This window comes from Megalobrama amblycephala, linkage group LG17, assembly GCF_018812025.1.
Source record: "Megalobrama amblycephala isolate DHTTF-2021 linkage group LG17, ASM1881202v1, whole genome shotgun sequence".
Classification (NCBI taxonomy): domain Eukaryota; kingdom Metazoa; phylum Chordata; class Actinopteri; order Cypriniformes; family Xenocyprididae; genus Megalobrama; species Megalobrama amblycephala.
The window spans coordinates 7,124,005-7,149,674 of record NC_063060.1 but is presented as its reverse complement, the minus strand read 5'-3'; the positions used below and the strand labels follow the sequence as shown (position 1 = coordinate 7,149,674).

Sequence of the window (25,670 nt, the reverse complement as noted above, 5' to 3'; positions counted from 1 at the left end):
GTAGGTTATTTTTTCCTTTTTTCCTTTATGAGATTTCAAAGACGGTCTGTTTCGTTTCTTTACCAAATTTCAATGATGGTTGATTTTAGTCCTAACTAGATCTCAATGATAGTCAGTTTTGTTCCTTTACAAGATCTCAATGGTTGACGGATTTGTTTTGTTATGAGATTTCACTGACGGCTGGTTCTGTTCTCTTTCTTGATTTCAGTGACATCAGTTTTGTTCAGTTAATTATTATTATTCAGTTTATTATAATTTAATTATCAGATTTTCATTAAACTGCTCACCTTGCAGTTCCTTCACAAACCCCATTCTGGGAAACCCTGACGTAATATAATTTTAATGCACTTCATGTTGTTGATAAAGAATGGAATGCAATTTTTCTCTTTGTATGTTTATATCAATATGATGCAAGATTATCCTTTTCAAATCAATAAGATAAACGAGTTAGATCAAAAGTAATCTAAAAGTAGTCCGATTATATTACCTAAAATGTGTCATTTGTGATTACATGACTAACTACAATTTGTCTCATGTAATTTGGAATCAGTAATCGACTACAATTTGTAATCTAAAGTAATCTACCCGGTGTGTGATTTAACTATCCGTTGGCTTTTCAACATCATGCATCTCTTGACAAGATTTCAAATCAAAAGCAACACAACAAAATGGGTTTTTGATATTTATTGCTAATATTTCTTGACATAAATGATCAATTTGCCAAAAAATGCAAATGTGATCAGATTAATTTGCCCTCTCAGTACAGATTAATCAACATTTACATATGAAATACAGTAAACGTAAACTCAGAGGCAGATATCAAACCTCATTGATACAGTACAGCTTCATAAATCTATAAAAAGTAACGAATACAGTCGACATGGTCTGAACCTCGAGTAGTTAACTCCCTTTCGAATCTATTTACAGATTAGTAACAATTTACCAAACCAAACGAAAGCACATTTAAAAACCTGCAACACACGTCTTCTCCACCGCATGTTACTAACCATAAATGTGCTAAAAACTCCTGGACAAGCATTGAAGGCCTTGAGCCCTTCATCAAAATCTCATGAAAATATCAAAATAAAATCCTTTCATGTATTTTCTCAATACAAACATGCCAAATCTGCTTTTCCTATATATATATATAGTATATAAAAAAGAAAAAAAGTTAGGGCTGCTTTGGCAAAACTGCAACAATATTTCAGAAATACAACTTTGAAATTTTAAATATGTACTTTAAACACAAAGAATTAAGAGTTTTGAAATTATTTTCAACACTTCCAGCTGCTGCTTGCATGGCAATAGGCACAAATGTTCGCCTTCACAATTCGCCGACAATTTTTTTTTTCAACACACAAGCGAGATACTATAAATGCTCAAAGCTATCCGACATTAAAAATAACTTTTCTTTCTTGGTTAGAGAGTAACTTGTGTCAAAATCACCTTTGAATTTCCTCGAACAGTGCTTTAGGCTTAGGATGAACATGTATGAAGGATTTTGTCTCCTGACATAAGTAACTGTGGCGCCCTCTAGTGGTCAGAGCGTGTAAATGAGAGGCAGTACTGCAGATCTGGGTATTTCAGTGCATTTCATTTCAAACACCTGACTCACATTTTTCGGAGAACAACAGTTGTAGTGCATCACGTTCAGAAAGAGAACAGGGCAAACCAGCAGCGTATAATGTCATAAGAGCATCATCATAAGCCCTCAAAAACCTCCTCTCTGCTACCAGAAAGAGAACTCTCATCTTCAATAACAAAACAAGAACTTTCAAAATATGTTTACAATATTTTTTCTTGTCATTTTCTCTCGTGGCATGTATAAAAGCCTATAAAGTTTAACCCGTGTCAGAAAACAAAAGAAATACTGCACTACAGGACTCAAGTTTTGTTTTCTCATTAACTTCGCCAGACGCTGCTAATGAGAACCTCAGCTTGTATAAAATCCTTCTGACAACAATGTACTATTCTGGACCTAGAACAAAAATCCTCTTGCAATCCGCCCTACTTAAGCTATAACATTAAGATAATTTAATTTCTAAGAGAACCCATTAAGTTTAGCAACTTGTCTCGTCATCAGTGTCGTTTGCATTGGCTCTTTTAAAGCAAACCTCTCCAAACAAGGATGCTTATACAAACAGAACAAACTCCATCTAAAGGGTCTCTGGAATCGCTGGCTGGCAGGGCTTTGGTCCCCTGCTTGCTGTCAATCGGTTTTGTCAAGTGCTTCTGAGGAGTTTGGGGCAACGTACTTCAGCCGGAAACCACCTGAAACATACGGAAATGTGTCAGTGTGAGCGCTAAACGCATCAGGGAGCTGCAGAAACAAGTATGTGGACAAAAAGCACAGATACCGTATGTAACTGTTGCCCCCTTGAGGTTTTTTACTGCCACAGTGCCAACACACGAACATTTAAAAAGATTGTGCACCCAAAAATGAAAATTCAGTCATCATTTACTCACCCATATGTTGTTCCAAATCTGTATGAAAGTCTTTCTTCTGTTCACAAAAGAAGATATTTTGAAGAATGTTGGTTAAGACCAGACCATTGACGGCACCCGTTGACTTTCATGGTAGGAAAAAAATACTATGGAAGTCAATGGGTACCGTCATCTGTCTGGTTACAATCATTCTTCAAAATATCTTCTTTTGTGTTCCACAGAAGAAAGAAACTCAGAGGTTTGGAAAAACATGAGGGTGAGTAAATTATGACTGAATTTTCATTACTGGGTGAATTATCCCTTTAAAAATATAAAACGGAACCACGCACATGCAATACACTGGTTTACTGCGTCACAAGGCATTTCCAAACACACACACACACACACAAAAAATCTTGTTCACGTTCTGCATTCAAATCTACTATGGCAAGCCACTTTAACATTTAATCCTTAAAATGTACTAGTATCTATTTTCATGCTATAATACTTTTTTTTTTTTTTTAGATACTAGTATCTATTATATTAGATACTAGTACTTATTCAATACTAGTACTTATTCATTAGATACTAGTTTTTATTTATTATTTACTGGTACTCAATCATTAGATACTAGAACCTATAAAATAGATACTAGTACTTATTCATTAGATACTTGTACTTATTTCAATAGTGACTACTAACTACTGTTAACACATTTCAAAATTTGTCATTCAGATATGAACTATTCAGTTTTGACTTGTATTCCAATTTTTTTAATATACTAGTAGTTATTCATTAGGTACTAGTACTTATTTTTTAGATGCTAGTACATATTATTAGATACTAGTACTTATTTATTAGATACACATACCTATTAAATAGATACTAATATTTATTACATACTAGTATTTATTCATTAGATACTAGTTCTTATATTTTTAGAAACGTATTGATTAGCTACTAGTATTTATTCAGTAGATGCTAGTACACATTTTTATATACACACACTAGTACTTATTCCAATTGTCCAAGTAAAAAAATAAAAAAATAAAATACAATTTTAAATTGAACACTAAAGTGACTATAGGCATAACATAAGAATAAAAAAGCAGTTGTGACTAGTACAATTACAAAAGATACTGATGTCTAATAAATAAGTGGTACTGCTACCTAATGAATAACTACTAGTATCTATTAGTACTAGTAATGAAAAGCATAGTATTTAATAAGTACTAGTATCTAATGAATACTTATACTAGTAATATTTAAAAAGATACTAATCATTATTGGAATAATTACTAGTCAGAAGAATAAAACAGAATAACTACCAGTACCTATTCATTCGGAGATATCTTGAACCTCATAAGGAATTAGTGAAAATGTATTTGGAGATATCTTCAATCAAACAGATCATTACATAAACATGAGTACATATCAACCGTCCAATCAGAGTTCACATGGTAATACAATATATTAACAAACATACTGAATGAAGTAACTGGCTTCATATGTTAGCTTATCTTACTAATTTGTTAGCATGAAAACACAAGGAAAGATAAATGTTTAATATGTTTAATATGACATTTTTTTTTTTTTTTTTTTTTGATGTACAATATCATAAATACTTGACTGTTTGGATTTGATTATTGGCAGTTAATTAGATCCATAAACCAGTTCATGCACTCCAGCCACAATACCCACAATACCCACCCAAACAACCATAATAACCACGACATCCAGCACAGGAGATTTTGGAGTTTCTGAATTTTTGGAGAGCATTTATAATTCCTTAAAATAAAAAATAATTAATATTTATCTGCATCTGAGAATGAGAGGCATGTCAAAATAAGAGTCCTTCTCTCTGTAAAATAGGTCTACTCAAAATGTTTCAGCTATTTAAAGATTAAAAAATATTACAGTGTGAATTTATATTTATGAGTAAGGCCCTTTGATAATAAAAAAGGTTTATGTTGCCCCTATAATGTTAAAATGCAACACACTAAGAATGATGTGTCTCTTAAATTTAATAGTCGTTCTTTCTATAAAACAGAAGATGGTCTTATTGTTGGTATAACTACTTCACTTGTACATTTACTGTTTTCTGCACCGTTTCTTAAGGTCAGCGTCTCTAATACAGCAAATTCACCTGATGACAGTGGTGAATCACAGGTACAACAATGCTAATGAATGAACAATAACATCAAAGAAACATGAGAACTGCCAAACAATGAAACATAATTGCATAAAGAGGGAAAACAATAAATAAATAAAAATATAGGCGACTTATTTCTCTATACCTTTCACATTTAAAAATGAATGAATTCATATCATCATATTCTCTAGTGCCATCTCCTTATTTCTAATCTCTCTCTTATGTTGTTGATTCATTAATATACTTTGCATTATTAGCATACTAAGCAGAAATGTAAATTTAAAAAGTACTAGTACCCATTACATTCAGGATATCTTTGGTCTAAAAAGTTACTTGTAACTAAAAAAATAAGTACTAATTTTTCTTAAGTAAAGTATACCGAATAAGTACCAGTACCTAATGTAATAAAAATAAGTACTAGTAACATGAAAATAGATACTAGTATGTTTTAAAGATTAAATGTAAAAATGGCTTGCCATAAATATGCTAGACTCAAAAACCAAAAATTGATGCACCTCATGATGGAAATAACATCACAACATTTATTTCCATCAAGAGGTGCTTCGATTTTTGGTCAAGATCACATTTTGACAATGCAAGAGGTGAGCACTCTGTAAAGTCTCCTCCAGCACATCCCAAAAACTTACACTGAATTTAAGATCTGGACTCGGAGGTGCCAATTCATGTGTGAAAATGATTCTTCATGCTCCCCCCCAAACATTCTTTCACAATTCGAGCCTGATGAATCTAGGCTTTGTCATCCTGGAATATGGTCATGATACATCTTACTACATCCTAAGTATTAGCTAAATTACTACATTTTTTGTTCAATATTCAACATTTTTAAAAGACCCAATCAGATAATGGGGATGATGTGCAAAAACTGCAAATTGGAATGTGGAAAAAAAGAAAAGAAATCAAATTCACATCTGTGTTTGCATACTTGTGTAGAGCATTGCTGCCATCATCGTACCTGTCAGCCCGGCGTCGATGGACGGTTGCTTGCAGTCTTGAGCGTAATGTCCACTCATGCCGCAGTTATAGCAGGACACGTTGTTGGTCTTCTTCATGTTGGTTCCGCCAGACATCAGGCCGACTGGTGGAAAGACAGGTGGGTAAAAGCGACGGAAGGGGGGCATCTGAGGCAGGCTGTAGCCCGCCTGCGACGCCATCATGTGATCCGAGTGAGCGTGCAGAAACGCCGCAGGAGGACCGCTGTGGGCGTAGAAAGGCATAGGCGTCCCGTTATTCTGATGACCCTGGGCAGGGAAACTGTTGCATAGAGACGGAGGGAGGTGGAAGAAGGTAGGAGGAGGCCCAAACAACTGACGGGCAGGTTGGGGCGGCAGGAAGTAGCTGGGTGTCTGGTGGGTGCCGTTGCCCCCACAGGTGCCACGGCAGCCGCAGGTGTTGCAGCCCCCCTGCTGCTGCTGCTGCTGTGTCCCACAGGCCTGTGGGGTAACTGGCAGGCTGGAGCTGTTGATGTAGGACAAGGAATCGCTCTGAGCGGTGCTGTGTGTAACCGCGGGGGCTGGCAGGGGCCCCGGCCCCGGGGTGTGCGTGGGTACACTTGTGGGGCAAGGTCCCGGTACTTGGCTACTGGAGAGAGGGCAGGAACTGGAGCTGGAAGGGGCGCTAGCAGTAACCGAGGCCTTGGCGTTTGTTTTGACGAGATTGTTGGCGGGTTGTAGAGGACACTGGCTGGTCGAGAGGACGCTGAACGCCCCCAGCGGCGGCTGTTGCTGTGGTTGAACGCTGGCTGATGATGTTCCCGGGTCTCGGGCCAGTGGGATGGTGATGGTTATCTTACCCTGCCCAGTGTCCCTCTGGGTGGTGTTGTACTGCAGGGAGTAGGGGAGGCACGCGGTCAGCGCCAACTCCACAACTGAAGGCGGCGGCGGCTGCTGAACATTCTGGGGCTCAGCAACTAATGGATTCACCATGGCAACTGCTTTCCCGCCAACGCCTTTGGCGAGGGGAGTCTTTTCAGCTGGTTCCTGGGCTGAGTTATCCGACTGACTTTCAGTATCTGAATAGACACATCATGTTTAAACATAATCAATTAAAAATGTCAATCATTGACAACAGATTAGAATTCTTCAATCAAATGACTTTTTAGTGGATGTGATTAATCTAAAAACAAAAGTAAAGCAGAAGTTAAAATCACTAAATTAAAAATGAAAATAAAAACAAAAGCACAGACTAAATGTTAACTGGTTAGAGGAACACACATTCACTTAATCTGACCTTAGTAATTATATTAGCCAACATTTGATTAGCCCGTTACAACATTTAATGTCCAACAAAAAATATTTTAGCAAAATGTATATTTCAGTCAGAATTATTGCGCTTCTTCTGTTTGGAGCACATGCGTGCAGCGGCACTTGTTCATTGAAATCTGTGAAGTTTCGTTTGCATAAGGCTCGTCCACTCCTGACAGCACAATGTAAATATTTGCATGACTTTCTAACATTTACAGATGGAGAATATACTTGTGAAATGTAAGTTATGTACTAAGGAAAATGCCATATTTCAAATACATTAAACAGCACAAGTATCTTTAAGAGCATCTGACGGGGCAAGCCACACTAAACTATATGCATTAACTATATCTTAACAGTTATTTTGAAGCCCTTAATATAAAGCATGTCTCACGTTTAGGACAAACTGGATTATGCACTTTCCCCACAGCAGCTCACTCTGCGTCCTCCACTATTTTTCAGATGCGCTTGTAATATCAAACTACTGTATACTGATATAAACGGTATTGTCTCATCCTATATCGTTTATAAAAATATATCAATATATTTTACAAACTCGATATACTGCCCTGCCCTAGCATGAGTATATCACAGATTTTTTGGATGAAATATCTCTTTAAAAACACATTCTGAACAACACATTTTGCATTCCTCCTCTTCTGTAGCTTACTTCCCAATCTAGAACCGCATTGTATATTATGAATATTGGTGGCTCTTTGACAAATTGCTTTTGTTCCTCTTTTTTTGTAAGTCTTTTGGCTAAAAGCATCTGCTGAATGCATAAATGTAGTGTAATGAAATGCAACAGCCGATTGCCTCGTGGGCAGTGCTCTGACATTTAGCGCAACTGAAACTCCGCCAACACGAATTCGACTCCCAGCTTGAGGCTTTTTGCCGATCCCGTTCCACCCCGGGCTTTCCTGTCTGTTCTGTATACTGTCCTCTCCAACAAAGGCATAAAAAGGCCAAAAACATAACTCGTATAAGAAACGTAACACACCTTGGTCCTCCAGGCTCTTCTGGTGAACAGGGCTAGACGGCACTGAGTTTGAGCTCTCTGATGATGTGTCCCCATACCGGTCCCTTCCTGTGTCTAGAAACCAAAGGATAGAAGAAAACAGGGTTGTAGGTCACTGTAAGGCAGTAGCACATGTATGCGTGACAATGTATTTATAGATGCACAGATATTGGTAATTATCATTTTGTCATTTTTCTAGCCATGGCACAAACACCTTTGCAAGATGCCTGGTTGATCATCAGTGTTGCAGAAGGTTTCTGGATCCCATTAGAACTCTTGACACCAGCGACACGCCGGCCTCTATCCCTGAAAACATACAACAGCCGTACAGCAGCCATTACTAGAAGCACTCCTGCTGCATCAGTGAGTACAAAGAAACTGTCTTAAATTGTTTTGGGTTTTTTTGTGTACATCATTTCGTTTCAAAATTTTGCCAGTTCAGACGTAAAAACCAGGCCAACATTACAATCTGCACCCATATAGAAGGAAATTCAACACAGTAGTGTATGTGTGTTTGTGTACCGTTTTCCAGCTGATCTTCCTTTGTTCTTCTGTCCAGCTGTGAAGATTCTTCTGTCACTGGCGCAGCTCTGCAGGGAGACAGAACGAGAGTGTGTGAGCATAACATATCTAAAAAATCTGTGCATTACTTCAAATTGTTACAATGACTAACTGTATGTTACTTTATTTTTTTAAATAGTATGCAAAATAGTTTACGTGTAAACTATGTGCAAGTATGCTACACTGTCATCACATTAGTTCATTAGGTTGCATGTTGAATTCAGTGAGTAGCGCCCTGTGGTTACTAATCTGCTACAGCTGCAATATTTGGGGAGGAATTTTTTTTTTTTTTTTTTTTGCGATTTCACTGTTGAAAATGATGATTGTAATTAAAAAAACAAAACAAAAACACAAATCCAGGCTAGTTGTGCTTGTTTGTAGGGCACAAAATTGATTTGTGATATATATATATATATATATATATATATATATATATATATATATATATATGAATATTGCTATAAAGCAATAATAATAATAATAATAATCTTTATTTAAAAATGCTAAAAAAAAAAAAAAAAAAAAAAAAAAAAAAAATAAGAAATATTATTCTTATAATGTCACTGTAAAAATAAAAAAAAATAGTGCAGTCAAACAATTAATCACATCCAAAATAAAAGTTTGGAAGCGATTAATAAATTATTAAGTATATAATATATATATATATATATATATATATATATATTTTTTTTTTTTTTTTTTTTTGTTAATTTAAAATACACAGACACACACACACACAGGTACATACTTCTTAAATATATACAAGTATGTGTGTGTATTTATATCTACATAATAAATATACACACACAAACATATATTATGTAACACTAACTTATATTTTGGATGCAATTACTCTCTTGACCACTAAAAAAATCTATTAAATCAATTAAAAAAATATTTGACATTACAACTGTAAATTTACAATATAATTATGGTTGTCTTAATTTCTTAATTTTTTTTCAGCATTAAACCTTTTTATTTTTGATTTATCATGCAGCAATATTTACTGCATATTTTTAATTCCATGCAAAATCCTTTTGACAGTCCAATCAAACAGTGATTCAAGATTTTAAAAATTTGCTGGGGAATTACTTCCCAGTTCATTACTAACTTATGAAAATGGAACTTGACTACGCTGGATTCAGTATTTCATTGTAGACAGTATGCATTAAAAATTGCGCACTGTGTGCACTGTATACATACTGCAGAAGCACTATCAGCAGTATGCCATTCCACGAATACCAAAGAGAGAGAATACCAATAGAGAGAGGGAAAAAAAAAAAAAAAAAAATTTACAGTCTCACCTGTTCCAATTCACTTTCTTTCTTCCAAACTCTCTCTCCATTCTGCTCACAGTTTCCTCTCCTCTGGCATTCAGAGCGCTGATTACTACAGGGAGAGGAAGACAGATTATGTGACGAGAGAAGGCCACGAACACAGGCTGCATCCGAAATCGCTTACTCTCGAGTAGGTACTTATTTTGAATAATTACCGCTAAAAAAGTATGCAGGATGAATTTGTGTAGTTTGAATGTAATCTAGATGTACTACCTTTGCCACGTTGTCATTATCATGTGACCTAACCAGGGTCAGTTGCGTCGTTTCACTGCCATTCATAAATCCTCTCCTGTTGCCTTATGGGATAGTAAAGTGTCCATCATATGGCACACTTCAGAATCTCACCAGAAGTGGTATCTCATCTGGGTACTTTTTGCCTACTCTTTTATGAGTACTGTGAATTCAGACATACTTCTTTTGTCACATGCTGCACATGCCTACTATATAGTAGGGAAGTATGCAATTTCAGATGCAGCCATAGTTTACTCTACTGATCCTTACTGGAAAGACCTGATTTTAATCATACAGCGGCCCCAGAAGTATTTGGACATGTAAGACACATTTAATATATGAATGTCACTGAATTAGATAATAAAATATCAAACATTTCAGATATTTAAAAAAAAAAAAAAAGAAAGCACGCTTTACAAGCAAAACATTTCACAAGTGGGTTTAAAATGATTAAATAACCGATACATTACCATAAAAAAAAAAATCGAGTTTTTTATTTTTAAAGAAGTCTCTTATGCTCATCAAGGTGGAATTCATTTGATTAAAAATACAGTAAAAAGAGAATATTGTGAAATATTATTACAATATTACAATTAAAATGACCTGATTTACATTTAAAAATGTAATTTATTCCTGTGATGCAAAGCTGAATTTTCAGCATCATTACTCCGGTCTTCAGTGGAAATATTTATTTTTATTATCAATGCTGAAATCAGTTGTGCTGCTTAATATTTCTTTGGAAACTGTGATACTTTTTGTGTCAGGATTATTTGATGAATAGAAAGACCAAAAGCATTTATTTGAAATAGAATTCTTTTGTAACATTATAAATGTCTTTACTGTCTCTTCTTTGCATTATTGCTGAATAAAAAAATTAATTTGTTCAATGAAGGTTTACCTCAGTCCCGCAGCTCTGACACTGTAAGCCTCCACATCTGTAAAAGAGAAAAGACACGGATGAGGCTGTAGCAGTCAGTACAGCATTAGCACTTGTAACGGTGTTGGTGTGCGTTTCTAGGGCAGATCTGACAGGTCTGTTTCTCTCACCCTCCTCTAGGCTGGAAGTCTCAGAGCAGTCCTCAGAGAAACCACGTTCAGGCTGAGGGATTCTGGACACGGGCGCACTGGTACCTGCAGAGAGGAGCAGATGGGCAACTATTACAAAGAAAGATCAGGTCAGGTGTAATAAAAAGCTTGAATTTGGTTATTTTTATCATTTAGTTAACATTCTCTTATTGGCCAGTCAGAAGGTTCCTCACAGTGGCTACATGGCAGTACAGAAGCATCAGACAGGAAGAACCTGGAAACGTCACATCTCTGAAGGACGTCCTGTGATAAAGACAGGAACTTCTCCCTGCAAATGAACAAGAGAGAGAGGTAAAGGTATTAAAACATACAATTTTTCTTGCTGGTACTGACGAGCACAATCTGTGACTGCATCTAAACTGTGCTACAGGAAGTAGAATCCCCTCTGGTCCTGACATCAGTGTTACTGACCTAAATACTGCCATGTGTTGTGGAACTTGAAAAGGACACTTTGTTTCATATGACAAAAAAAGAAAGGAATTGAACACTGATTCCCTTTGACAATTTGATGACAAACTTATCGAAATCTTTCAATCTCTGAAGAATTTAAAACCATCTGCATACTGCTATATAATTTGAACATTTCTAGGCAGGAAGAGGGACTGTATAGGTTTAGTTTGGGTTAGGTTAGTTGTAGTATTCCTAACCATGTCTGCCTCATGCTCACACTTTAAAACAAATTAAACTAATGCTCTTGTATTTTAAAATAGGGTGGCTATGCATGGCTAAATGTTGACTATAATGTGATTATAATGACAGCGAATAGTGCTTCAAATTGTACGATAACATGTACAAGCGTTCCGTTCTGGAAAAGATAGAAAGCCCAAGTGACTAAAAGCTGAGGAAAAGGAATGCAAAAGTAAGGATTTGCTGTAAAATCCATTAATCGCGATTAATCACATCTAACATAAAAGTTTGTTTACATAATATATGTGTGAATATATATTTTTACATTTATATGACATATATAAAAATGTCATAATATATATATCAGTGCTTCCCACACATAGACTTTACTTGGGCGGGCCGCCCAGGTATATTAACGGCCGCCCAAGTATATTCGGAGACACATTTTTGCTTTTATTATTTTTATCATCTTATATTTTTATATCCGCCCAAAATAATGAAACCATCCGCGATCGATTAACTCGCTTAACAGCGCTTTGGGCTGTTTCAATGTGATTTTCAATTAATGAAAAGCCCAGATTTATGCCAAGCGATTGCTAATGAACTCAAGTTGATGAATTATTACAATGTTTACTTTATGGCCTTTATATAAAATGTTTTATACGGTTGTAAGAATCTGAAGGATCAGCCTGCAACAGTACAGACATATCAAAATAAGAGTCCCGGTGTTTTTCGGGCTTGTTTATAATTAAAAGTCACACGCTAAGTTTTTTCTTTTTCTTTTGGGCATTATCAATATTTTGATTAAACAATAGATTGTATTTAATTTGATTTCCATGTAATTCATAGTAAATTATTGTAGTCTCCCCCACAGGAAGAAAAGACTAAGAACATTATTTGACACATATATTATTCACTATATATATATTTTACTAGTAAAATCTGTGTCCCATTCACTGAGAGAGACACTATGGGCCCTATCTTGCACCCAGCGCAATTGACTTTGTACACCGACGCATGTGTCATTCCTATTTTGCACCCGCGCAAAGCGCGCTTTTCCCTCCACAGAAGCACGTCACTAAACTAGTGAATGAACTTGCGCTCCCTGGGCAGTTCAGCGCAAAAAAGGAGGTGTGTTCAGGCGCATTGCCCGCGCATTGCTATTTTAAGGAGCTGAAAATAGACTGCGCCATAGACCAACTCAAACCTGGTCTAAAGTCAATGGCGCAATATTTTTTTGTTAGAGCGCGTTGGTAGAAACTGCGCCTCTGGGCGCGTCCACAGTGCGTGTTGACTTTGCTTATTACACACAGGGATGCGCATCACACAAACATGCCAAATATTAAAAACAAAAGGATTACAGTGTAAAAGAATATTATTGTGTACATAAATATAAAAATGTAATGATGAATAGTCATTGCGTGTATTAGAATTAGGCTACCTATTTTCAATTCAGCCTATTACTACTTATAATGATGAACGAAATTGGCTAATTGAACAATCGTGCCAATACACACACACATATATATATATTAACTGACTCATCGCGTGTACGCCATGTAAATAGCAATCCGCCATGGCGCGAGCGCATCTCGCTCTTAAAGGGAATGGGAGATGACACTCTGATTGGTTTATTTCACGTTACGCCCAAACCACACCTATGAATAATGAAGCTATTTCAGACCAACCCATTTTAGATTTGCGCCGGGCGCAAGAGCCATTTATCCCGCCGGGAAAATAGCAACAGCGCCGAGACCCGCCCACAAAGTTACTTGCGCTTCGCGCTTTGACACTTGCGTTTCAGATCGTTAAAATAGGGCCCTATATGTTAAAAATCACACATTATTTGTTTGTCACACATAGCAGACCATTTTGTGCCGTGGGTAACAGGAGGATTTTTCACCCGGCTACCACCACAAGTATATTTCAAATCTGTGGGAAGCACTGTATATATATATATATATATATATATATATATATATATATATATATATATATATATATATATATAAATAAATAATGTAAACACAAACTTTTATGTTAGATGTGATTAATCGCGATAAATCGATTTGACAGCACTAGGAGTAACGCAATGTAACATGTTCCAATTAAAAGTAATGTTCCCCAACATTCACTCAACACTAAAATGAGAATCACCTGAGGTTTCTCTCCAGTTCTCTGGATTCACATTGATCTCCACGACTCAGTAATCTGACGATGCCCTTCTCAAAGCCGTCAGGGCTCTGCTCCTTAGGAAGCTAGAGAGACAGAGGGATTGTTTAAGGGATTATTTGACTTCACATTGCACAGTTTACATTGTCTACAGCTAAACAGGTGACAAAATGCCAATAAAGCATACTAAACTGAAAGATAGAATGAGGCTGTTTGGAATGGCATACTACCATACTGTGCATTAGGGCTGCACGATTTTGGAAAAAAAACTGACATTGGGATATTTTGTTTTTCTGTGATATACATTGCGATATGAAAAAAGAAAGGAAAAAATATTCACCAGATGACTTGAATAGCTCAATTTGGAAAGAATTAATCATTCTAGGTTGATTGGGGTGATTTTGTAGGTGAGTAAATACACACAGAAAATAATGAACAAATTACAAGTATAGATAAATTTAATAGAACAAAGATACAAATTAAATAAATAGTGCTTTATATTTTTCAGGTAAGTCTAAGAGTATTCAGGTACACAAATTGAATAATCAAATGTAAAATAACACTGCACAGTCTTCACTGTATAAATGAAATATAATTAACCTGTGTCAAAACTACAAAAATGATTTTTCTTTTTTTCTTTTGTTGTTTGATTAACATTCATGACACAGCAAGCAGCAGGAATGTTAGGCTGCTGTCACTTTAAGACCGAATGCATGGATCCAAAATACTGTTACACATCCGGTTTTCTTTCAATTGTTTAGTTCACCTAAGATATAAGCAACTGTGTTAATGAGGATACTCAATGTTTTACGTGCATTTTGACAATTTTTTGCATGTATGTGTTTATTCAGGCACAAATAGGTGCAGACGAAAACGCCATTCAGAATTGAGTTCTCTTTCGCAACTTCGTGTGCTCAAATGGTTTAAAATCACTTGAATGTTTACACTGAAAGGACCTAAAACACGTTCAAATGATAAACTTTTGTATAGGGTATATGTTGAACATCACCTGACCAAACCGGAAAACTGGTCTCATTGCATCCGCTTGTCAGAGAAAGTGTTAACAGCAGTATGAAATGACGGCATATCTATGGACTTTTAAGGTAATCAGTGAAACTACCTAGTTCACATTGTTATAAGTGTTTTATTTTATTAAATATCTAAATGTTAGTGTGAAGAAGAAAAATGGAAAAATCTTTTAAATATCAATCTGCATATGCGGGGGACATCATTTATGATCATCTTTGCTTGCTTCTTTTAAGTTATCTTGAATAAAACAGCACATTTTTTCATAAAGCACATACAAAAGACCTAAACCGCAAGCAATCTGATTGGGTTTACAGAATAAGGAAGTTAGATTGCGCATAACCCCTACGATGGTCAACTTTGCATTTAATCTAAGAATCACGTGCGTTTTGAACCGTAGTGTCTGGTCCGTACGAATAACGTGATGTGACTATCACGGATGCGCACATCGCAATTTCAATGCTAAAACGATATATCGTGCAGGCCTACTGTGCATACTACATTTGCAGTTTGCAAAATGAATACCTTGCACAGTATGAGTTTTTACTGTATGCATAGAATACCCAGATGACCCAACTATATACATTACACAAAATGTGCAGAGCACAACCAAACCACACTACTGTTTCCCACAATGCAATGTGCCCGACCTGATCTTCCATTTCGAGTGTAACGTCTTGAGTCTTAATTCCGTAATTTGATTGGAATGTCATTTTCTCACTCTCTCTCTCTCACACACAAAAACATAACTATTTCCAAAATGATAACCTGCTAATGTCATGTGAAAATAACTTGGCATACTACTGTTTGAAACATTTCTTTTCATAATGCTGTTTGGCACAACATTTTTAAAGGTAGTATGCATGCAGTACATCAATGCTGTTATTTTTAACTAAAAGTAATTAAAAAATCTGAAATTAAAAAAAAAAAAATTAGATGAACTTAAATGAAATTTAAAAATGTTTTCTTGGCAACTAACTAAAATCATACATACGCACATAACAAAATTACTAAAACTAAAATTAAGAATGAAAATATAAAAATAAAATCTATTTCAAAATATTAATAAATACTATAGTACATAAATAATACAATGAAGTATGCAGAACGGTAGTATTCCATTTCGAACAGAGCCAGAGAGAGGGAAATAGAAACAGAAACAGATGGATATCCATTGCTGGTCTGGCCAGGTGGCATCTTGCCCAACTGGTGGGCACACTGGCATGTGCGACAGATCCACGTGACTAAACGAATACAAAACACAGCACCAAAGGCCTATGTCTCTTTGCTCACCTTTAATAGAAAATCCTCCAACTCACGATGAGTTTTGGTGACAGCAGTAGATGAAGAGTCTGACCATTTCACCTGCAACAGAAGAGAAGCTCTGTGAGAATTGACCAGTGTTGCTGTCATCAGACTGAACATAATGGATCTTTTTCTTGGACTCCCCAAAGCTCATCATATTTCACTCAGACATGACTAACTGTGCTTGTCCACTTGCCACAGATGCCTTAACATGGATTTCTTCACATTGTCCTCGGTCAAATATTCCAATACTTTGGGTTCCAGAAATGACATTACAACAGGAGAAGAACATTTGAGCTCTTAGACTATTAGCTCATTTTCAAAGATTACGGTGTGTTAGGAAAATAAAATATTCCAATGGAATCTCCCATTGAAATATGGGCATACCTGAAATACTTAAACCAGCCCAAATAAAGACAATGACATCAGCATGGGGCGTATGCCCAGAATCTGTTCCTGCCAAACTGGGTCACTCCACTTTTTTAAGCTTTAGCATTTCAACCGGTAGCGTTCAATTTGTTTAAATGGATTCAAAAAGGCTTCAGCTCATGAAAACGTTTTGTAGAAAAGAAATCAAAGTCTCGGTGCTAAACTAAAAATAACACTTAAACATGCATAACTAACATACTTTAACCTACACTAAGGTAAAAAAGTTTGGGGACAGTAAGAATTTTTTTTTTTTTTAAAGAAATTAATACTTTTATTCAGTAAGGATGCATTAAATTGATAAAAACTGACAGTAAAGACATGTATAATGTTACAAAAGATTATTTATAATATACTATATAGTAATATATAATATATTATTGGTTATTTTCAATTGTAGTCTTTTAAACAGGCATCTGAAATAAACAAAGTGCAATGTAGTGTTGTCAAAAATATCGAATTTTTTTTTTTTATACATACTGTTACTGAAATATCTTAAACGCTTCCAATACTCATTTTCTGCAGAATGCATACACAACACCAGCTACGCTTACTCTCTCTCTTATCTCTCTGACACACAAACCCGCCTCCCCTCACTCACTCGTTTCATTTGCTCCGGATGAATATTGTTGGTGTTACGGGGGGCTCAAATTTTTGCATGGGATTGTGCGTATTGCGCATAATTTTACTCATTCCCACATTGTGCTCACACCCAAAGTGCCTCTCAGTACTAAATTGAGTTCTTTTTCATTGCTTATTGCACTTAAACAATCAAATACACACAAAATAATGTCAAAATGCGGTCTTGGTGAGTATTCAAGTGTAAACAGTCGGGTACGTTTTAAGTGAACGTAAACAGTTGAGAAAGAAAACACATGTGGAGCAGTAAAATGGATCTTTGCATCAGGTCTTAAAGTGACAGCAGCCTAATATACCTGCTGCCAAATTATGAGATAATATATATATATATATATATATATATATATATATATATATATGGCAGTTTTTCCCCATGGAATCAATGTCAAAATTGTGGCCATTGAAAATGCTGAGTGGCTAGTAACTTTAGAAAACCACTAGCCACAGTGGCTGGTGAGTAAAAAAGTTAATGTCAAGCCTTGTATACGTGTCTGTCTGTGTACAATATATTTTATATATATATATATATATATATATATATATATATATATATATATATATATATATATATATATATATATATATATATATATATATATATATATATATATATATATATATATATATATATATATATATATATATATATATATATATATATATATCAGAGGTTGCGTTAGACTTTAACATTGTCCGTCATTTTGACGGACAGGGTCGTAAAAATTCCGTCAAAATCTATTATTACCCGTCATTTTAATTTTCATATTTTAATTATAATAACACATTTAATTGCTTTTATTTTTGTTTACAATTTCATTTTTAATTATGAACCTACAGGACGATATAGGCTTATCCATTTATTTTGAAGAACAGATTAACAGATTAGACTGCGTAACTTTTCATGTTCAATACCACACCCCGCAGCAGTGTTGGGCACGTTACTTTAAAAAAGTAATTAGTTATAGTTACTAGTTATTTTAACACAAATAGTAACACAGTTAGTAAATGAGTTACATCATTATAAAAGTAACTAATTACCAGGGAAAGTAACTATTGCGTAAAAAAAAAAAAAAAAAAAATCAAATATGTAAAATAACTTGGATGCCCCCAATATTAAATATAAGTCTAAAAATAAATTATTCTTGATCCGACTCGTGACTCATGATCCGCTCTTGCTTACTACATGAAATTTCTCAGTACTGTACTAGAGACTACGTTTTGGTAGCCATTAAAGAAAACGTAGTTTCATATTTATTTTTAAATAGTCCTATGTTATGTTTGAAATTCATTTATTCGATTATAAAAAGTGAACAGCATGAGTAGGATGCATCATAAAATGCGCAATGTATCGGGAGACATGGAGTGTGTCATGATTTTGACCACTTTATTAAGTATTGTTTTGTAGAAAGCCTTTCTATAGATGTAATTACGTTTTGTAAAAATTGTATCTTAATTTTAATCAATGTTTCATCAACCAATTGCCTGGATGTAATAAATAAGAAACAAATATAGCAGAACATATAATCATGACATGGAGGCGCGGGCACGATCACTGGCGTGTAAACTGGAATGCGCCTTATAGGCTATATGAACCGAATCTCAGCGGCTGCTTGCCTCACAGACATGAGAAATATATCTATAGAAAGCTTGAAATGTCTACTTTAACGAAAACGAAATAATTCAAAACGAAAAGAGATAGGCTACTCTGATTATGTAGACTAAACCGAATGAAATGTGCATTCTCTCTCTAGAGGAGATGAGGAGAGTCAATGTCAACTTCATCTTTGCCGCCGACGTTGATTCAGTAAACATAACTTTATTAATAAACAATTAAAATGTCTCCTTGCTGTTTTGGTCACATTCAGACCAATATCGATTCGTAAATCCAGTCAATCTTTTGGCTATATGCTGTTTTCAGTTGATGAATAAAAATCGTGTTGCTTTTGATATGGAACAAAGTCTCATATTTCAAATTTTGTCCATTTCATTAAGAAATTCAAGCAATAAATACCGTTTTGGCGCTCTTTAATGTGGCGTGGTAGATCGTTAGCTTCTACTCGCCTGTGCGTTAGTTTAATTTTTGTTCTGGATCCAGTGCTCTGCTGCTACATTGGAGCTCACTCGCCACCAACTGGACAGAATTACAGTTACAATTTACAATAGATCACCCTCAGTGTAATCTGTCAACATGACGGACGTCCTTCAGATTTTTCCGTCATTGATAAAAAAATTCCGTCAATGGCGGATAATTTTCGGTTAACGCGACCTCTGATATATATAAATATAAGTCTCTTAAGCCATTTCATGTTTGTGGATTTACAGAAGAGAGTCTGTTTTTGGGTAGTCTGTTTTTGGGTAGAATTACACAATACACGTCCAAATAAATTACAGCCGTTGTGAAAGTTCTGGCAGATATCCACTCAAAAAGACTCAATTAGATGATGTCTGTAATTGGGGCAATTCCTCTATCTCAAATAACAGAGAAAGTGTTGAAGTGTTTATCTGTAACTTCAAACCAGCTCTTTCAACACCCGGGTAGCCAATCGCACGGAGTAAATATTTTAGCCTTAACAAGGGCTGGCACGCTGTTTCGTCTGCTTCTCCAGTGAATACTGATGTCTTAATCGTAGGGTTTGGCGAGACACAGGTGGTCAGGGTTCAGTGGTAAGCCTGGGAAAGGGTGGAGAATCCGTCTTCTAGTGATGCATGGGGATTTCTGATTGGGATGCAACTCACATTAAGTTGGAATACAAGACTTCAAGACGGACAGAGAAAAGGTAGTGGCACGAATTTGGGTGAGAACACATAATACTTTCCTTTCCCTTCAATTCTTGTTTTGATTAGAATGGATGAGGTGAACTCATCCTGGAATGGATTGGAATAACACCACGTACTAACCAGGACCGACAGTGCACAAATCACAGCGTCTAATGTTTTTATGTTCACGCTGAAAATAAAAACATTTCACGTTGAATAATGTGAAGTAGCATTCATTTATGTAGTTTATGATGATAACAAACAAAAGTGACAGTGATTGTGATTTTAAACACTCTGTCAGCACTGTTTTCTATCTTAATATATCCTGGGGAGACCAGAGCAAAAGATGTCCTCACGGGTGTCCTCAATACGTCTCCTTCCCACTTCAGTCTCCAAACAACCTTTAGGTTACGAAAACTGAACAAGAGCACAACAGACAGGCTGTTATAGAAATTCCGTTTATTTGTAATAAACGAAGATTTTTTTTGTCACTGAACATTTAGCTCCTGAAAAATAATAGTTGTATACTGCCGAACCAACAGTCAAGTAATGTTTTATTTACTTGTCAAAGACAATTTCACTCGCACACTGTCTGTAACTTTTAGGCAGGCAGTTCTGCATGACCTTTTACAAGACCTGATTAATAGTGAAATTGTCAAAGCCATTTTAAAAAGTGGAACTAGTTTTAACTGTACATGCATCCTAAAAACACAACACTCAAAAAAACAGAATAGGGCTTTTCACACTGCGCTTAACCCTGGGTTATCTTCATTCACACTGCTTTGTTTTAACCCCGGGTAAAGGAACATTTCACACTTGTAATCTAGCTTTTGCGGTGTTAATCCTATACTGCGGTTTGCTTATGAATACCCAGGATTAATTGTTAACTCTGGGTAAATTATGAGCAGTGAAAAGTGAAGTAAGATAACCCAGGATTACCCGGGGTTTAGAATGACCCAGGGTTAACTATTTCAAGTGTGAAATGCCCTAATGAGTCATAACGCAACAGCTAAAGATGCCTTAATGAGTATGGCTGTAGCAGCAGTTCTAGCCGTCAATTTAAAGACTAACGCCTTAAAACCAGTCGATAGATGCTGGATAATAACTTGCTCGATGTCTGATATGATTTTTCTTTTCCAAGCTCTTATTTTCCATCTTTTCTCCTCCAGTCACCTTTAAACAGTCCATGGACAAATTCAAGCGCTTAATTTTTTTCTCATTAAATACGGTTTCACTCAAAAACCATGTTTCCACCTGGTATTAAGATGCGTTTTGGTCGATCGGATCACAAGTAGACGAGGGAGACACATACCCGTTTACACATGGTATTTCAATCTGTCTCTTTTGTCCACTTTCGACCACTTCTGTCCTGATTTCTTCCAGGGGAGGGTCTATGGGCGGGTAAATGTATGGGCTTTTTTCAGATCTTTCACTCTAGTGGACAAAATAAGCTCCCGCAATTTACATACACACGCACCGAAGACAACCGAAAAACAGCTTTTGTTTCTGCTCTGATAGCCGCAAGACCACGCCAAACGCAGTGAGTGCACGTTAGAAATCAGGAATGGTAAGAGAACATTATGCTTGGTACGTTTTTTTTGTTTTCAAACCAAACTTGGATCTTCAGCCAACAAAGTTTAAATCCCGCCTGGCTAGAGCGCTTCCCACGATGTTTACGCGATAGGTCAGTAGGTGGAGAGCAGGTGGTCTTTTGTGGCTGTTCGAACACATTCAACCACATTCAGCAACGAGAATGCTTTTTTTTTTTTTTTTTTTTGACGCACAAAAAACTACTTTTCAACAATATCTAGTGATGGGCAATTTCTAAACACTGCTTCGAATCAGTGGTTCGGAGCCTTATTTCAGCAGTTTGACACGTGATCCGAATCACTGATTCGAAACAAAAGATTCAAAGCAGTGTTTTGAAATCGGCCATCACTAGATATTGTTGAAAAGTCGTTATTTTGTTTTTTGGCGCACAAAAAGTGTTATCGTCGCTTTATAATATCAAGGTAGAACCACTGTAGTCACATGAACTGATTTAAATATGTTTTAGTACCTTTCTGGACATTTGCAAATGTAAATTAACTTGCTGTCTATGGAAGCCTCACTGAGCCAACGAATTTTATCAAAAATATCTTAATTTGAAAAAATTTGAAAAAATCTTAATTTCCAAAGATGAACAAAGGTCTTACAGGTGTAGAACGACATGAGGGTGAGTAATAAATGACATTTTCATTTTTGGTGAACTAACCCTTTAATACCATGTGTAAAAAAGGCCAAAGTATAATAGGTTGTGAATTTAATTGTGTTGACCAAATAGACCATTATTCAAACAAAACAAAACAAAACAAAAAAAAACAAAACAAAAAAAAAAATGCAAAAAGAAAAATGACTCATTCGTCGTTTATGTCAGACACATTGTGAGACGATCATTGTTTCCTCAGTTTCATGTTTTGCTTGGTACACTACAATGCCTTTCAAAGGGTATTTATCGTAGCATGACCCAGGTTTTGTGATAAAACTGTATTGCGGGATTCCAGGGCAGTTTTCACCCCTGAAAATTACACGATACATTAAGCAAAGGAAAAGAAAAGCACTTCTCTCAGTCAGGCCTCTCTCGCTTTCCATCCCCGACTGTTTTGGCACTGGTCCATACTCTCACTGTGAGCCGAGCCAAAGCCTCTTTGGTAAGGCTGTCAACTCTGTATCAACAACCGGATGTTTACAGCTCAGGCTTTGCATGTTCCCTCACTTGTCCCAGAGAGACAGGAATCTCATGTACATAGCCGAGAGCGTAGCTCGGCCTTCAGGACATGTCTGGAGCCATAGAGGCTGAGTGTATGCTCATTTAAGGCCTTTTTATCACCATGAATAATGCAAAGCGTCTATGCAAATCTAAAACAACAGCTTCTACAAAGACATTAACTGTGATTAACTGTGAATTGATTCACACTCCACCTACACTACATCAATGTTCTTTTTAACCAACCACATTAGCACAAATACAACAAATTGTTTTAAAGTCAAACTTTACTTTACTGCGTATTTCCGAGTGGAACATGAAATTCAATGAGGAAAAAAAACGCAGTGTAGGACTTTATCCATCGGGAATTGACTAAATCGTGAAACGTGGGTGTTAACATACCAGAATGCAGCCAGGCGGTTTCTTCTGTTGAACACATAAGAAGATATTTTGAAGAATATTGGTAACCAGACAGTTGACGGTAGCCATTGACTTCCATAGTATTTTTTTTTCCTACTATGGAAGTCAATGGCTACCGTCAACTGTCTGGTTACCAACATTCTTTAAAATATCTTCTTTTGTGTTCAATTGAACAAAGAAACTCATACAGGTTGGGAACAACATAAGGGTGATTAAATGATGACAGAATTTTCATTTTTGGGCGAACTATCCCTTTAAGAAAGTAAATGGTGTCCATTTTGATTTCATGTTGAATCTAATCTTTTCTGTAGCAATCTAAGCCCACTCCATATAGCTGTATAATATCAAATATATCAAATTTTAAGGATGCACCAGTATTAAAATTCTGGCAGATATAGAGATGAGGTAATAATCATTTTCATTGTGTGGCCAAAAGGAAATGTATTTTAAAAATTATTAAAACTATTATATTTAGCAATGATTATGCTGGAAATAAATCTGCCGACAGGGTTGGGGTTTTTTTTTTTTTCACAATATGAAAAATGTAATTTCACAAATCAATATATTACAATATAGTTATTTTATTTTTGTTACTGAAAATAAGAACAGAGAAGCAAATTACAAACAACAGGATAAAAAGAACAAAGATACAAATTTAAAAAAAAAAGTTTTTCAGTAGGTTATTTACCAGAAATTGAATAATCAAAAATACTGCATAGTTCTTACTGTATTATTAAATATAAATTGTTTTTTATTAAAGATATAAACGTTATTCAGTCAAGAGCAGTGAGTGATTTTCTTAGTCTTTTGTTGTTTGTTGTTAACATAAATGACATAGATGGCAGCAGGTATTTTAGGCTGCTGTTACCTTAAAGGGGTCCTTGATTATAATTTAACTTTTTTTAACTTTAGTTAGTGTGTAATGTTGCTGTTTGAGCATAAACAACATCTGCAAAGTTACGACGCTCAAAGATCAATGCAAAGAGATATATTTTCTTTTACAGAAATCACTTCTTAAGGACTACAACAAACAGCTGGTAGGGACTACAACAAGCTTCTTCCCGAGTTGGGGACATCAAAAACCCTAAAATTTACATAAACCCTGCCCCCGAGAATTCACAACAAAGGGGGTGAGGCCATGTTGGGCTGCTTTAGAGAAGAGGAAGAGTTGGATGTGCACGAAAGATTAATATGACGGCACATGCTAGTCGATGAGTTGAATCAACTCCACAGCAACTACATAAATTTATCCACTAACCATTCAGAAACGTCCAGTTTCATTCTAAAAGTTGCAACTTCTTCCTGAGTCTCTCCATCAGTGTTGACTCCGGTTTGAACAATGCAAGGCTGAACACCATAGAGTTCCTCAGGGATGACGCGTTTTTGTAGGCCAACCCGGAAGTTAGTGCAGCACGGGTTCCCTCGGTTGAAAGCCTATGCATTTTTCCCATAGACTTTTGGAAAATCGCAGAAAATAAGCTCCGTGTTTAACAAAGGGTTGTGACACTTACACGTTTTGTCTATCAAGATAATCTTTACAGGTTAAAACAACATAAATACATTTTGAAGCCTAAATAAAGTCGTCAGATATAAAAAGCTAACAGTAGGCTACAAACGGACTACAGCACACCATGGTCGTGGATCAACATCGTCACCACCAAGCTTCTTCAAACTGTATTTAAAAAACAACGTTATTGAAAAACATGTTCGCTGATTATGATCTGTGCTGTGTATGAATACTTATACACTTTTTCATGAGAAATGCTGTCCAAATGTCCTGTTTATCATGATGACGTCTAAAGTCCCCGCCAAAGGAAGTAGTCCCTTTTAGCAATTTGTTAGCAACCGCTGTTTTTAAGACACAGTAAAGGTTTAAAAAAAATCACAAGCGGGTTATAACTGGTGTGTTTTATGTCATAGATCAGAACGTGAAAATATTTAGAGGCTTTGTTAACCACAGACCTTATTTCAGGCGATTTAGCAAAAACCCATAGACTTTACGGCGTTGGAACCGGGAGTCCTAAAATGCTAACTCGCTTCCGGGTTTTGCCTACAAAAATGCGTCATCCCTGAGGTACTCTATTACTGACAGTCATCATTTTGGCTGTGTGAGATTCTCCAGCTTTGTTGTTGTTGAGCAACCGAAGCGTGAGCTGTTAAAGCTCCGCCCCAGCAGCTCATTTGCATTTAAAAGGACACACAAAAACGGCATGTTTTTGTTCACACCCAAATAGGGGCAATTTTGACAAGCTATAATAAATGATCTGTGGGGGATTTTGAGATGAAACTTCACAGACTCATTCTGGGGACACCAGAGACTTATATTACATCTTGTAAAAGGGGAATTATAGGTCCTCTTTAAGACCGAGTGCATGGATCCAATAAACTGATGCACATATGGTTTTCACCCAACTATTTACGTTCATTTAAGACAAAACTGACTGTATTTTGTGAAAACTCCACATTATGAGCATTTTGACAA

At 35.9% G+C, this 25,670-nt stretch overlaps 1 protein-coding gene across 1 annotated transcript in view; it reads right to left on the bottom strand.

Moving 5' to 3' along the window:
• Positions 1 to 669: 669 nt before the first annotated feature.
• Positions 670 to 25,670, bottom strand: part of zcchc2 (zinc finger, CCHC domain containing 2) — a 30,479-nt gene continuing 5,478 nt past the window's right edge. Inside the window, exons 4-14 of the mRNA XM_048162285.1 lie at positions 16,189 to 16,260; positions 13,855 to 13,955; positions 11,244 to 11,338; positions 11,032 to 11,115; positions 10,883 to 10,919; positions 9,721 to 9,805; positions 8,378 to 8,445; positions 8,070 to 8,161; positions 7,838 to 7,930; positions 5,550 to 6,605; positions 670 to 2,271 (exon numbers count right to left, since the gene is read on the bottom strand). Of these exons, the coding sequence (XP_048018242.1) occupies positions 2,210 to 2,271; positions 5,550 to 6,605; positions 7,838 to 7,930; positions 8,070 to 8,161; positions 8,378 to 8,445; positions 9,721 to 9,805; positions 10,883 to 10,919; positions 11,032 to 11,115; positions 11,244 to 11,338; positions 13,855 to 13,955; positions 16,189 to 16,260 (1,845 nt within the window). The 3' untranslated portion in view covers positions 670 to 2,209. The remainder of the gene's footprint in view (positions 2,272 to 5,549; positions 6,606 to 7,837; positions 7,931 to 8,069; positions 8,162 to 8,377; positions 8,446 to 9,720; positions 9,806 to 10,882; positions 10,920 to 11,031; positions 11,116 to 11,243; positions 11,339 to 13,854; positions 13,956 to 16,188; positions 16,261 to 25,670) is intronic.